At 37.7% G+C, this 15,240-nt stretch overlaps 1 protein-coding gene and 1 pseudogene across 2 annotated transcripts in view; both read right to left on the bottom strand.

The window, feature by feature from the left end:
• MCF2L2 (MCF.2 cell line derived transforming sequence-like 2) overlaps nt 1-15,240 on the bottom strand; it is a 254,266-nt gene that overhangs the window by 177,421 nt on the left and 61,605 nt on the right. For both annotated transcript variants that reach the window (XM_088025244.1, XM_028100844.2), the window contains exons 4-5: nt 11,536-11,626; nt 9,103-9,222 (exon numbers count right to left, since the gene is read on the bottom strand). In XM_088025244.1, the coding sequence (XP_087881370.1) occupies nt 9,103-9,222; nt 11,536-11,626 (211 nt within the window). The remainder of the gene's footprint in view (nt 1-9,102; nt 9,223-11,535; nt 11,627-15,240) is intronic.
• Nucleotides 7,668-8,402, bottom strand: LOC114206951 (U2 small nuclear ribonucleoprotein B'' pseudogene; annotated as a pseudogene).

Genomic DNA, 15,240 nt, shown 5'->3' with positions numbered 1-15,240 from the left:
TGGCAGGCCAGAAAGGACTGGCATGATATCTTCAGAGCACTAAATGAGAAAAATATGCAGCCAAGAATACTATATCCAGCTAGGCTATCATTGAAAATAGAAGGAGAGATAAAAAGCTTCCAGGACAAACAAAAACTAAAGGAATTTGCAAACACAAGACCAGCCCTCCAAGAAATATTGAAAGAGGTCCTCTAAGCAAAAAGAGAGCCTAAAAGCAACATAGATCAGAAAGGAACACAGACAATATACAGTAACAGTCACCTTACAGGCAATACAATGGCACTAAATTCATATCTTTCAATAGTTACCCTGAATGTAAATGGGCTCAATGCCCCAATCAAAAGACACAGGCTATCAGATTGGATTAAAAAACAAGACCCATCAATATGCTGTCTGCAAGAGACTCATTTTAGACCCAAAAACACCCCCACATTGAAAGTGAGGGGGTGGAAAACCATTTACCATGCTAATGGACACCAAAAGAAAGCTGGGGTGGCAATCCTTATATCAGACAAATTAGATTTTAAACCAAAGACTGTAATAAGAGATGAGGAAGGACACTATATCCTGCTTAAAGGGTCTATCCAACAAGAAGATCTAACCATTGTAAATATCTATGCCCCTAACATGGGAGCAGCCAATTATGTAAGGCAATTATAACAAAAGGAAGGAAACACATCAACAGCAATACAATAATAGTGGGGGACTTTAACACCCCCCTGACTGAAATGGACAGATCATCTAAGCAAAAGATCAACAAGGAAATAAAGACTTTAAATGACACACTGGACCAGATGGACTTCACAGATATATTCAGAACATTCCATCCCAAAGCAACAGAATACACATTCTTCTCTAGTGCCCATGGAACATTCTCCAGAATAGATCACATCCTAGGTCACAAATCAGGTCTCAACCGGTACCAAAAGATTGGGATCATTCCCTGCATATTTTCAGACCACAATGCTGTGAAACTAGAACTCAATCACAAGAGGAAAGTCGGAAAGAACTCAAATACATGGAGGCTAAAGAGCATCCTACTAAAGAATGAATGGGTCAACCAGGAAATTAAAGAAGAATTTAAAAAATTCATGGAAACCAATGAAAATGAAAACACAACTGTTCAAAATCTTTGGGATACAGCAAAGGCAGTCCTGAGAGGAAAGTATATAGCAATACAAGCCTTTCTCAAGAAACAAGAAAGGTCTCAAATATACAACCTAACCCTACACTTAAAGAAGCTGGAGAAAGAAGAGCAAATAAAGCCTAAACCCAGCAGGAGAAGAGAAATCATAAAGATCAGAGCAGAAATCAATGAACTAGAAACCAAAAGAAGAGTAGAACAGATCAACGAAACTAGGAGCTGGTTCTTTGAAAGAATTAACAAGATTGATAAACCCCTGGCCAGACTTATCAAAAAGAAAAGAGAAATGACCCAAATCAACAAATTTATGAATGAAAGAGGAGAGATCACAACCAACGCCAAAGAAATACAATCATAAGAACATATTATGAGCAACTCTATGCCAGCAAATTAGATAACCTGGAAGAAATGGATGCATTCCTAGAGATGTATCAACTACCAAAATTGAACCAGGAAGAAATAGAAAACCTGAACAGACCTATAACCTATAAGGAAATTGAAGCAGTCATCAAAAATCTCCCAACAAACAAAAGCCCAGGGCCAGATGGCTTCCCAGGGGAATTCTATCAGACATTTAAAGAAGAATGAATACCTATTCTTCTGAAACTGTTCCAAAAAATACAAATGGAAGGAAAACTTCCAAACTCATTTTATGAGGCCACCATTACCTTGATCCCCAAACCAGACAAAGACCCCATCACAAAGGAGAATTACAGACCAATATCCTTGATGAACATGGATGCAAAAATTCTCACCAAAATACTAGCCAATAGGCTCCAACAGTACATTAAAAGGATTATTCACCATGACCAAGTGGGATTTAATCCTGGGCTGCAAGGTTGGTTCAACATCTGCAAATCAATCAACGTGATACAATACATTAACAAAAGAAAGAACAAGAATCATATGATCCTCTCAATAGATGCAGAAAAAGCATTTGACAAAGTACAGCATCCTTTCTTGATCAAAACTCTTCAGAGTATAGGGATAGAGGGTACATACCTCAATATCATAAAAGCCATCTATGAAAAACCTACAGCCAATATCATTCTCAATGGGGAAAAGCTGAGACCTTTTCCCCTAAGGTCAGGAATGCGGCAGGGATGTCCACTATCACCACTGCTATTCAACATAGTATTAGAAGTCCTAGCCACAGCAATCAGACAACAAAAAGAAATCAAAGGCATCCAAATCAGCAAAGAGGACGTCAAACTCTCACTCTGCAGATGATATGATACTGTATGTGGAAAACCCAAAAGACTCCACCCCAAAACTGCTAGAACTCATACAGGAATTCAGTAAAGTAGCAGGATATAAAATCAATGCACAGAAATCAGTGGCATTCCTATACACCAAAAACAAGACAGAAGAGAGACAAATCAAGGAGTCAATCCCATTTACAACTGCACCCAAAACCATAAGATACCTAGGAATAAATCTAACCAAAGAGGCAAAGGATCTGTACTCAGAAAACTATAAAATACTCATGATAAAATTGAAGAAGACACAAAGAAATGGAAAAACGTTCCATGCTCATGGATTGGGAGAACAAACATTGTGAAGATGTCAATGCTACCTAGAGCAATCTACACATTCAATGCAATCCCCATCAAAATACCATCCACCTTTTTCAAAGAAATGGAACAAATAATCCTAAAATTTGTATGGAACCAGAAAAGACCCCGAATAGTCAGAGGAATCTTAAAAAGAAAAGCAAAGCTGGCAGCATCACAATTCCGGACTTCCAGCTCTATTACAAAGCTGTCATCATCACGACAGTATGGTACTGGCACAGAAACAGACACATAGATCAATGGAACAGAATAGAGAGCCCAGAAATGGACCCTCAACTCTATGGTCAACTCATCTTTGACAAAGCAGGAAAGAATGTCCTAAGGAAAAAAGACTGTCTCTTCAACAAATGGTGTTGGGAAAATTGGACAGCCACATGCAGAAGAATGAAACTGGACCATTTCCTTACACCACACACAAAAATAGACTCCAAATGGTTGAAAGACCTAAACGTGAGACAGGAGTCCATCAAAATCCTAAAGGAGAACACAGGCAGCAACCTCTTGGGCCTCAGCCACAGCAACTTCTTCCTAGAAACATCGCCAAAGGCAAGGGAAGCAAGGGCAAAAATGAACTATTGGGATTTCATCAAGATAAAAAGCTTTTGCACAGCCAAAGAAACAGTCAACAAAACCAAAAGACAACCGACAGAATGGGAGAAAATATTTGCAAATGACATATCAGATAAAGGGCTACTATCCAAAATCTATAAAGAACTTATCAAACTCAACACCCAAAGAACAAACAATCCAATCAAGAAATGGGCAGAAGACATGAACAGGCATTTTTCCAAAGAACACATCCAAATGGCCAACAGACACATGAAAAAGTGTTCAACATCGCTCAGCATCAGGGAAATCCAAATCAAAACCTCAATGAGATACCACCTCACACCATCAGAATGGCTAAAATTAACAAGTCAGGAAACGACAGATGTTGGCGGAGATGTGGAGAAAGGGGAACCCTCCTACACTGTTGGTGGGAATGCAAGCTGGTGCAGCCACTCTGGAAAACAGTATGGAGGTTCCTCAAACAGTTGAAAATACAGTACCCTACAATCCAGCAATTGCACTACTGGGTATTTACCCCAAAGATACAAATGTAGGGATCCGAAGGGGTACGTGTACCCCGATGTTTATAGCAGCAATGTCCACAATAGCCAAACTGTGGAAAGAGACAAGATGTCCATCGACAGATGAATGGATAAAGAAGATGTGGTATATATACACAATGGAATATTATGCAGCCATCAAAAGGAATGAGATCTTGCCATTTGCAACGACGTGGATAGAAGTGGAGGGTGTTATGCTGAGTGAAATAAGTCAACCAGAGAAAGACATGTATCATATGACCTCACTGATATGAGGAATTCTTAATCTCAGGAAACAAACTGACAGTTGCTGGAGTGGTGGGGGGTGGGAGGGATGGGGTTGCTCGGTGAAAGACATTGGGGAGACATTGGGGTGATAGACATATGGTGAGCACTGTGAATTGTACAAGACTGATGAATCACGGATCTGTACTTCTGAAACAAATAATGCAATATATGTTAAAAAAAAAAAAAGAAGATAGCAGGAGGGGAAGAATGAAGGGGAGTAAGTCGGAGGGGGAGACGAACCATGAGAGACAATGGACTCTGAAAAACAAACTGAGGGTTCTAGAGGGGAGGGGGGTGGGGGGATGGGTTAGCCTGGTGATGGGTATTAAAGAGGGCACATTCTGCATGGAGCACTGGGTTTATGCACAAACAATGAATCATGGAACACTACATCAAAAACTAATGATGTAATGTATGGTGATTAACATAACAATAAAAAATTATTTTAAAAAATGTCCTACTAAATGAGCCTTTAGTTTGGGTGACAGAGAGCTTTTTAAAAAGTTGATTTTAAGTTTAAAACTGAAAATATGATGGGTAAGGAATCAACACACATTACCACAAACAGAAGTAACTAAAGACATAGTATCAACATAAAGTAGATGGTCCTTCTCACTTTAGTACAGATGCACCACATGAAAAGCAGGGCATAAATCACATATGTATCTGTATGCATATTATCTCTTGAAGAGGTGTGTTTTATACACAACCAGGGAAACACGTATATGACATTTGGTCAAAAGCTTAGTTCTAACTCCAAACCTTTTTGAGTGACAAGAAACAATTTTCTTTATCTCTGAAGGGAAAGAAGCTTATGAGGATTACAAAAAGTTCATTCATCTCTTGTAAGTCATCTCTTCCCCAATGTTGTTTCTCAATTCAGGAAAACAAAATAAGAAACTCATGACTCACATGAGTTTCTCTTTAAATACTCAAATATTTTGAAATAAGTATTTAAAATAGAATAGGAAATACATTTTGTGTCTGGTTAACACCCAAAATACAGGGAAGAAGTATTTTCAGAAATTTGAGTATTAATATAAAATGAAACAAAAAGAGGGAAAATAAGAGTGGGAAAAGAAATAGAAAAATCTCTTATCTGAGATAGTTTTCATTGAGATGGATGAAATATTTTCTCAGAGCAATTTCAATTAAAGCGAGGTTTTTCATGTGTTTTGAACAGATAACGTGTATGTGATAACAAATGCAAACAGAAAGAGTGTAGCTAAGTTGAAAATAGTATTCCTCTCACCCATACCCCCAGACCTCCAGTTCTATATCTGGGAGGCAACCATTTCAACCAATTTCTTGAGTCTTACACAGCCTTCCCAAGGTGAGCTATCATACACAATCACATACATTTTATTCAAATGGGGGTATACTATCCATCCTATTTTCCCTTTGCTTTTATCCCTACTTAAAAATACATCTTAGATGATCTAAATTTTTCTTTTGCCACCTACTATGTAACTTTCTTTTTATTGAAAGTATCTTGCATTTATGATGGATGCTTTCTGGGTTTTGCAAGACATTTTACTGTTAAAGGTTAAATTACTTTTTTACATGAAAGTAGTGTAAAGTTTCCCACATAAGGGGTCACTGATGATGACCTAAATTTTAAAGCACCAGTGTGAACTCTACGATTTCTAGAGTAAATAAATATATTTATATAGAGACATACCTATATGTCTAATGATAACAGACAAATAAATAAGGGAGAAGGGAAAGTTCTACCTTGCAGTAGAATCCCAACTTCTGATTAGTATATGTTCAGAGACTATTATAGTTGGGAAATCATTAGTATATGTTCAGAGACTATTATAGTTGGGAAATCAATATAGTTGAGGAGCAGGATAATTGTATGATCTTAAAATGTTTCTCCAAATGTTTCTGTATGAGTTGCAATGGAAACATAATACATTTGAGAAACTGGACAACACCTTAACCAAGGAATCAAAATTAACGTCACCAATGGGAGGGCAGATAAACACTATGTTCTCCACATGTGATACCCTGAGAAGGACATGACATCACTTAAGCAGTATTCCAGCTAGGAATGCATTACCTGAATCAAATCCTGAGAAATCATCACATGAGCCCCAAATAAAGTAGTTGTTTTTTTTTTTTTAAGGAATTGTATTCTTCAAAAATGCTAATGCCATAAAAGACAAAGAAAGATTGTGGAAATGTTTCAGATTAAAGGAAACTGAAGAGACATGATGACTATATGTACCGTCTGATCCTAAACTAGATCCTCTATATACAAATACACATATACATATTCCATATATGTATAATACATACACTTATATATATATATACACTACATATATATAGATACTATATATATAGTATCTATATATACTACAAATAGAGAAATATACATATTTATATATGTATATTAGAGAGAGAAAGAGAGAGATGTATACATCTATAGAGAGAAGCAAAAATAAGTAAATAAAGCAAATGGGGATAAAGTGTTAACAACAGATGAATGAATCTGGGTAAAGGGCAGAGAATGAATGTTCTTTGTACTAATCTTATTCTTGAAATTTTTCTGAGTTTGAAATTATTTCCAACTAAACAAAAAATATGCATTAGAAACTTTTCTATCACTATAGATTCATCTTACCTATTTTTCCTTTTTTATGTTTTTTTCTTTTTCAATTGAGATGTAATTTACATCAATAAAATGCACAGATTTTAAGGGTATAGTTCAATTAGTTCTGACAACTGTATACACACATGTAACACCATCCAATCAAGATCTACATTTCCCTAGATAATTCCCTTGTGCCTCCTTCCAATCAATCTCCACTCTCCCTCACCCATAACAGCAGCCCTCACTGTGATTTTCTAGGTTAGTTTTGCCTCTTCTTAAATGTTATATAAAAAGAATCATAGAACATATACTCCTTAATGTCTAATTTCTTTCTTTCAGGAGAATATTTTAGAGATGTGTCTATGTTCTTATAATAATCAATACTTCACTCTTTTCTATTGCTTAATGTTATTCCATTATGTGAATATGCCACAATTTCCTTATCCATTCATATGTTGAAGGACATTCTTGCTTGTACATGCCTTTTTGTAGACATGTGTTTTCATTTCTCTTGGTTGGGTCATAGGTTAGGTGTACGGTAACTGCCACCTGTTTTCACTGTGGTTATATCATGCCTTATCACTTTTGATGGCTACAAAGTATTTAGTTGATCATGTAGACCATTATTTATTTAACTACTTCCCTGTTGTTGGTCATTATGGCATTTCTAATCATGTGTTCTTACAGTTTGGTAATTAATATCATTATATATGCACACTTATGCAGATGTGTGAGAATATCTGTGGAATAACTTTTATAGGAAGGTCAATGAGTATTTATAGTTTAATTTTTTTAAAGAATACAAATAAAAGTTTATTATACAAAATTGAGTCCTTCATATTTCATAGTTCATGAAGGCTAAACAAAGACTAGGTTTTTTTAAATCATTCACAAAAATTTCACTTTCACTCCCCCTCATCCCAACTATTAAAAAATGGCCTGACCAAATGTTATCAAAACAAACACTGTAAATAACACCAAGTGCTTTAAAGACAACTCTCCCTTATGTTATTTCTTGGCAAGGTGATCTTCATGGCATGTGACGGTGTGATTTTCAATCCCTGTAAAGCATCCCTGGCAGCTCCAGCCTGTCCATCATTTTCAAATTCAACAAAAGCAATGTCATGCCTCCCAGGTACCAAACGTACTTCCTTGAAGCCAGGAAACTGATTAAACAGCATGGATAACATCATCTCATTAGTCTCTTCTGGTAAATTATTGAGGAATAAAATATAGTTTGGAGGGTAATCAGGGACCTGAGGATTTGGTGTTGAATTTCCTTGGGTATTTGCTGCATTTGGTGTTCCCTGACCAGGCTTTTTGTTTGCAGTGGTCGCAGTCTGTTCCACAGTTTTCGCTTTTTTCTTTTCCTTCTTCTTTTCTTTGTCAGCAAAAGTGCCACGCATTTTAGATATTATATCCAAATCTGCTTTTGCATACTGGATTCGCATTGGTTTACCATAAAATGGAAATCCTTATAACTGTCTCAAGGCATTTGTGGATGAGCCCAGTTCCTTAAAAATAACAAAGGCTTGCCCCCTCATCTTCATGGTCTTTAAAGCTACAGTATCTACAATGTGGCCAAACTGAGAAAACAGGGCATACAGGGATCTCTTCAACTCTTCTTTTTTAATTTTGTCATTCATACTGTTGATGGAAATTGTATGATTTGGTCTGATATCCATGTTTGGAGTTCAACTGTTCAAACTGCCTGAGGCCTACGTTGGTCCCCCACGAACCGAAAGCCCTATAGTTTAATTTTTGATCAATGCCGCCAGTTAGTCCTTCATATCAGTCATTACCAACTTCATGCCCATCGGCAAAGTATGAACATGCCTGTTTTCCCCACATCTCTACCAGTTATCGGTAAAATATTTAATCTTGTCATTTTGTTTTCATTTTATGAGTATCACATATTGGTTTCATTTTTACTCTACAGTTGCCTATATTTATCTTAAATTCTTATTTTCTTTTACCCATACTATTACAGTACCTCTCCCTCTTTCAATCACTTTCTACAGTCTAGGACACTATCTTTAGATTATATAACTCCAATACCACCCTCCGAAGTCACTCTGCAACTGAAAAATCTTCACTGGATCCTCACTGCCTACTGAATAAAATCCAGACCTCTTATTCTTACACTGAAAACCTATTCCATGTTTTCTACTTTTTTTCTTCCAAACAATTATCCTACTTATAGTCCAACAAGAATGGGGCTTCCCCATGGACCTCACATAAAGTATGTCCTTCCTGCGTCCATGTCCTTACACATGCTGTTCCCTCTATGCATAATGCCCTCCGCTCTCTGCCTGTGGAGTCCTACCTTCCTTAGACACTCAGCTCCAACGCCATCTTCCCCATGGGCCCTGACCAAATGCAGACAAGATGAAAAGTCACGCTTACCGGCACTTTCATTTTAAATTCATCTCGATAATATTTAATGCCAATGTCAGTGAATGTCCTCTGGATAAAGCAAGATGGACGAAGGATGAATATGAGCTGCAAGTTTCCTGGAAATGCTACCTGGAAGGATCACAGAAAGTGTCAGGGCAAATGTCACATCCATTGGTCTCCTTTTGCCCAAGATCACAGATAGGAAAGTTTAAGTAGACACCATAGATGCCAAAGAACTAGAGTATCTATCACGGGATTTCAGAGCTGAAAGAGATAGTGTTTGAATAATCCAAACTCCTCCTTAAAAATTATAACAAATCAAAAAAAATATTTCTGATTATAAAAGTATTTCATACTCCTTATAAAAAATTGGAAATAAAAGTATACATTAGAAAAAGAAAACCACCAAAACCTCCCATGATCTTATAGCCATTTTTAATTTCCAATCTAATTACTTACAGGCTATTTTCTCTGCTGAAATATCTTTATCACGGTTAAATTCATACTGTAGAAATATTTTGTAACCTGCTTTTTCCTTTAATATTATACCATGAGCTTTTATTTCTGTTATTTAAAAATTCTTTGGAAATACTATATTTCGTGGGTGCACAATTTACTTAACCAATCCTTTATTGGTAATGATTTAGGCTTTTTCATACTTTTATACTTATAAATAACACTGAAATAAACATCTTAATCCACATTTTGGAATACTTTCTTTGGATAGTTTCCCAAAAGAATTACTGAGTCAAAGACTTAGTATTTTAATGGTTCCTGATGCATATTATTGCCAAGTAGCTTTCAGGAAGCATTGCCTTCATCTTGAGGCAAGTTCTTGTGAAATGAGATAACTCAGATTCATATAACAACTTAATGGCACAACTGGGACCCCAAGTCTCCCATTGCTCACGGCTTTCTCTCCTTCTAGTGGTTCCCGAAAGCAACCTCCCAAGGTGCTTGTTAAAAAGTAATCTGGTCTTTAGTCTGGAATATTCTGATTCACTAGAACTGGGATGAAGTTCACATACCTATTTTCGACAAGCACCTGAAGAGATTCTGTCTGATTAGAAGCCAGGTTTTGGGATCCCTGTGCTACAGTGTCTTTTACCCATAAAGTGATAATGTAATTCTTGAACAAATTCGGCTCAAGTATTATATTATTCAAGTATTGTCAAGGGACCCTGGAAAACCGGAACTCTCTTGAGGCCAGTCCTCTAAAATATTCATGGGCACTGTCAAGTGTCTAAAGCCTTAAGCATCAACCACCATTATATTTATCCCAAAAATAAATCCTGTAGCCAAAACTAAGCTAAAGGAACAAAACAATCCATACACAAAAAAAGGGAGTCTTCCTTTCCCCCAGTATTTGAAATGCAAGCTCCTAAACAGAAGAGGCTTGCATTTTGTTACATCAAGATAAGATAAATGACTGAGACACTATTTGTATTTCTGGCTGAGGCTGTAGATCTGAAACTCCGTATATGTGCATGTTTGCATGCGTGACTACCTTTAGAAGTAGGCATAAATGAGGCTTGGATTGTCCCTCTCCCATCCCAGCCTCCACATAAACATTATCACCCTATCATATCCCATCCTCTTCAGCCAGTCCCAACGGCCCTAGGGAGCCTGTGCCTTGGTGGAAATGCTGGTAAGGCTGCCCTAAGGTATCTCTGCCTGCTCATGTGGTTGAGTTCCCAGGCCTGAGGTCCTTGCAGAGAGAAAGGATACATCGACTTGCTGAAAGGCAACAAACAGGGATGAAAATCAGACTAATGAAATGGAAAAGGAAATTCATCCAAGGTTGTACAATCTCATACCAAAAGCAAGCATATATCATATTTTGTCTGGTTTTTCCAGTATCTTTCAACCTGTGAAAAACTAATTTGAATCCTGAAGCGAAGATTGGCTTACGTTGGGTGACCCTCCCCCCGCAAAGCAAACCCTAAAACCAGGATTTGGGTATAGAGTTTATTGAGGAGGTGATCCCAGGAAACACAGTGAAGGAGTGGGGGAGAGTGAGAAAGTGATAACAAGAAAGGCAATGTATCAAGAAGGGGCACTGCTGTGGGCAAGAAGGGCTGGGACCCTCTGAGAGTCTGTGTGGTACATATCTCAGAATTGTCCCACTGAGGGGTGTGGAGGCTGGGGCAGTTATCCATCAACTCCCATAACTCAATAGTTGATCACTCCTAGGGCATTAACTTCCCAGCACTCCCTCTGCCCCTCTTCGGTGACCAGAGAGGTCAATAAGGGAGATTCAGGAAGCTTTTGACGGGCTCAGGAATTGTCTGCAGTGACCTGCAAATGGCAGAGGGGATAATGGACATGACACAATAGCCTCTGCTACAAAGACCTTCCCAAAATTTGGCATAAAACAATTGCCTTTTCCCCGTGACTTGGATAGGAAATAGTTGTAATAACAGCATAAAAATGAATATTTACAGCTATTCGTGTCAATGATGCTTTTATGGAGCTCCACTTGTCCCTTCGCCGGTCGATAACGATGACAAATCCGATGCTCGCAGCCTCCACACTGCAAAAAAGGATGGTCGGTATCAGAGACCAGGTAAGACACATGGGTTCTGGGCGGCTCCCTCCCCAGGACATTCTACAGCCTCTGGCACATGTGTAAACATGCTGCATGGCACAAGGGAAAAACCTGGTCTGACTTCCCTGACAAAAGAACCAACTTCCTCTCCTGATCTCAGCCTGGCAGCCTTAACAAAACAGAAATACTTGGTGTCTCAAACCCTCTCAAGGGCTCTGTTTATGGCTGGCAAGTGTATGAAACACCCAAGGAGCACATGTGCTCATACCTAAAGGAAAACACACATATCAGGTAGGCATCACATGTCCCAGTGTACGCAAAGGAACTCAAGGTTGGGCTCTGCCACCTTTCTACTCCCAAAACTGACATTCATGCAGCTATCAATATGCTTCCATAGGAATGAGTCCTAGAGGTGTTCAGAAATACCACATGTCTATGGGAAAAACAACCCCTTTCCAATGCCCAGCTAAAAAACAGCCAGCAAATTATATGCACAGGAAGATATTATTTTCATTAAAAATGAAAGGAAGCTGTTTGGCCCCCTCCTAAGTCCCCACAAAATTCTTTTAAACTAAACTCCCAGAAATGTAAACATTTATCTTCTTTCTCTCCTTGGGAGGAACTATGATATACAGGAAAGAGCAAGGGCTTTGGATTCTAGTGGCTCAAATCCTCATGCTGCCACTTACTAGCACTGTGACACTGGGGAAGTTATCCACCCTCTCCAAAGCTCAGTTTCCTTATCCATAAAATGAAAACAATACCACCAATAATGAAATCACTAAAAGGATAAATTCTGAAGCCAGATTGGCTAGGTTTGAAGCATGAATTCCACCATTTATATAGTATGTATGGGGGTGGGAGGTAGAGTTACTTTAATCTCTATAGTTTCTAAGAATCCCCATTTGTAAAATAGGAAAAAAATAGTATCTATTTATATGGCTGATGTGAGGATTAAATGAGTATGTATAACAAATATATAAGAGGCTCAAAACAATGCCTGGCAATTGGTACATATACACTGTACCTATAGTAATATTATGATTATTTCGTATGTCCTTGTCATGGCAATGAAAAGAGATCAAGTACATGAAAAGTAGATGGCTTCTAGTAAACTTTTAATAACTCTCTAATATTGGGCAAAAGATGAGCTTTACCCTAACGAGTGCCTGTATGTGGATAAGGCAGAAGATCTAAGCAAACACTAAGAAAATACAAGTAGCTGATCTGAAGTAGGCATTATTGGGCCAAGCCATTATCACAGTTCTACAATGACCCAGGTTCTCTCACTGGGAACATTTCCCAGGCCACAGTACAAGGAGGGATGGTCTCACTGGGTAAAAGACGCAGAGACTGGGGATTATAAAAGCAAGTCGCCAGAACTTGAGGAGGGTGACTGTGAAGAAGGAACAGAGAGGGAACCCCAGAAATCTTCATGGAAGTTCTCCTTTGATGTGGCCAATGCCCAGGCCCCACTATTTCAGGCAAGTGTCCAGGAGGCTGACAGAGAACAGCAACTACACATGTGAAAACTTATGAAAAGTTATAAAGTTTGCATAGTTCTGGGGAAAGAAAGACAGTTGGCATTGGGCCCACCCAGAATAGAGAGACTTTGGTGAGCACCCTGAGCCTTCAGGTGAAACTCTAGAAAGGCAATACTCTAGGATAAATGAAACATCATAGGAATTGCCATAGAATTAAGGCTACACTCTAGGAATAAGGACCAAGCAGAAATGGACTTGCCCTAAGAAAACCTAAAAAGAAGGCCTCAAAAAGATCAAGGTGATCTACCAGTAATTTAACTTCCCACCAGATTAAACTCAATACTTTTTATAAGCCGATAAGCCTCTACAACATATCATCTATAATATCCAGCATAAAATAAATTAATAGAAATGCAAAAAAGCAAGAAGAAAACAATAATTAAGAGATGAAATAGTCAATAACTATAGACTCAAAGATATTCCTGATTTGGCAGACAAAACTTTAAAATAATTATGATCAATATGTTAAAAGAAAAAGAGGAAAGGGTAGACAAAATGGACTAAAAGATACATTATTTCAGCAGAGAATTAGAAACTATAATAAAGAATCAAATGAACCTCCTAGAATTACAAAACACCAATATCTGAAATTAAGAACTCAGTGGATTTAACAGCAGACTGAACACAGCAGAAGACAAGATAGGTGAAACTGAAAACATATGAATTGAAAATATTCAAACTGAAACACAGAGAAATGAAAAGGATAGAATGTTAAAGAGATATGGGCCATGAACAGAGTCCCAGAAGGAGAGGAGAGAGAATATGTTACAGAAAAATATTTTTTGAAAAAATAACAATGAAGAATTTTCCATATCTGATCAAAGACATCAACTCACAGATTCAAGCAGCTCTTCTAATACCAAGCAGGATAAATACAAAGAAAATTTCATCCACGTATATCAGAGCCAAGTGGCTAAAAATTAAAGATAAGAAGAAACCCTTAGGGGCACCTGAGTGGCTCAGTTGGTTAAGCGGCTGCCTTCGGCTCAGGTCATGATCCCAGGGTCCTGGGATCAAGCCCCGCATCGGGATCCCTGCCTCAGCCTGCTTCTCCATTTCCCTCTGCCTGCTGCTCTGCCTACTTGTGCTCTCTATCTCTCTGTCAAATAAATAAATTTAAAAAAATCTTTAAAAAAAAGAAAGAAACCCTCAAAAGCAACCAGTGGAAAAAAGACACATTACCTCCAGAAGATCAACATTAAAAAAAAATTTTTTTCATTGACTTTTCAACAGAAACTATGGAAGCTACAATCCAATGGAATGTTATCTTTCAAGTAGTAACCTGAAAAAAGAACCCATTTAGCATTCTATACCAATTGAAAATTCATTTTAAAAAATGAAGGTGAAATAAGGGTGTTTCCAGACAATTAAGCTGAGAGAATTTATTGCCAGTAGGCATTCACTTCAAGAAATATTAAAGGATGTTCTCCAGGCTGAATAAAGTTGGAAGCATGAAAGGGGAAGAAAAATAAACAGCCTGAAAAGGAGATTCAGTGCTGATTAGGAAGACTTTCATTCTTATATTTAAAAAAAAAAAAAACAAAAAACTACTAGAGAGTATTATGCTAAGTGAAATAAGTCAGTCAGAGAAAGACAAATACCATATCATTTCACTCGTATGTGGAATTTAAGAAACAAAACAAAGGAGTAAAGGGGAAAAAAAAAGAGAGAGAGGCAAACCAGGAAACAGACTCTTAACCACAGAAAACAAATGATGGTTATCACAAGAGAAGGGGGTAGGGGGATGGGAGAAATAGGTGATGGGCATTAAGGAGTGCACTTGTGATGAGCACCGGGGCTTGTACGGAAGTATTGAATCATTATACTGTACACCTGAAATTAATTTTACACTGCATGTTAACTAAAATTTGAATAAAAACATTAAAAAAAAAAAACAACCCTTCATGGAAACTGGCTGGGCAGAGGTTAGGAGCTGCACAATGAATGCTGACCCCTCTTCCGTTTAGTTAGTTTTGTTTATTGCCCAAAACACTGATAGTAACAGAGGTTTACTGATATCTAATGGGATGCAGTGTGAGATTAAGGTGTCCATAA

The sequence above is a fragment of the Eumetopias jubatus genome, unplaced genomic scaffold (genome assembly GCF_037043125.1).
Source record: "Eumetopias jubatus isolate StellerSeaLion01/CBP00866 unplaced genomic scaffold, mEumJub1_p1.0 scaffold_1, whole genome shotgun sequence".
Classification (NCBI taxonomy): domain Eukaryota; kingdom Metazoa; phylum Chordata; class Mammalia; order Carnivora; family Otariidae; genus Eumetopias; species Eumetopias jubatus.
Note: the sequence above shows the minus strand (reverse complement) of the source record. Positions and strands in the feature narration are given on the sequence as shown.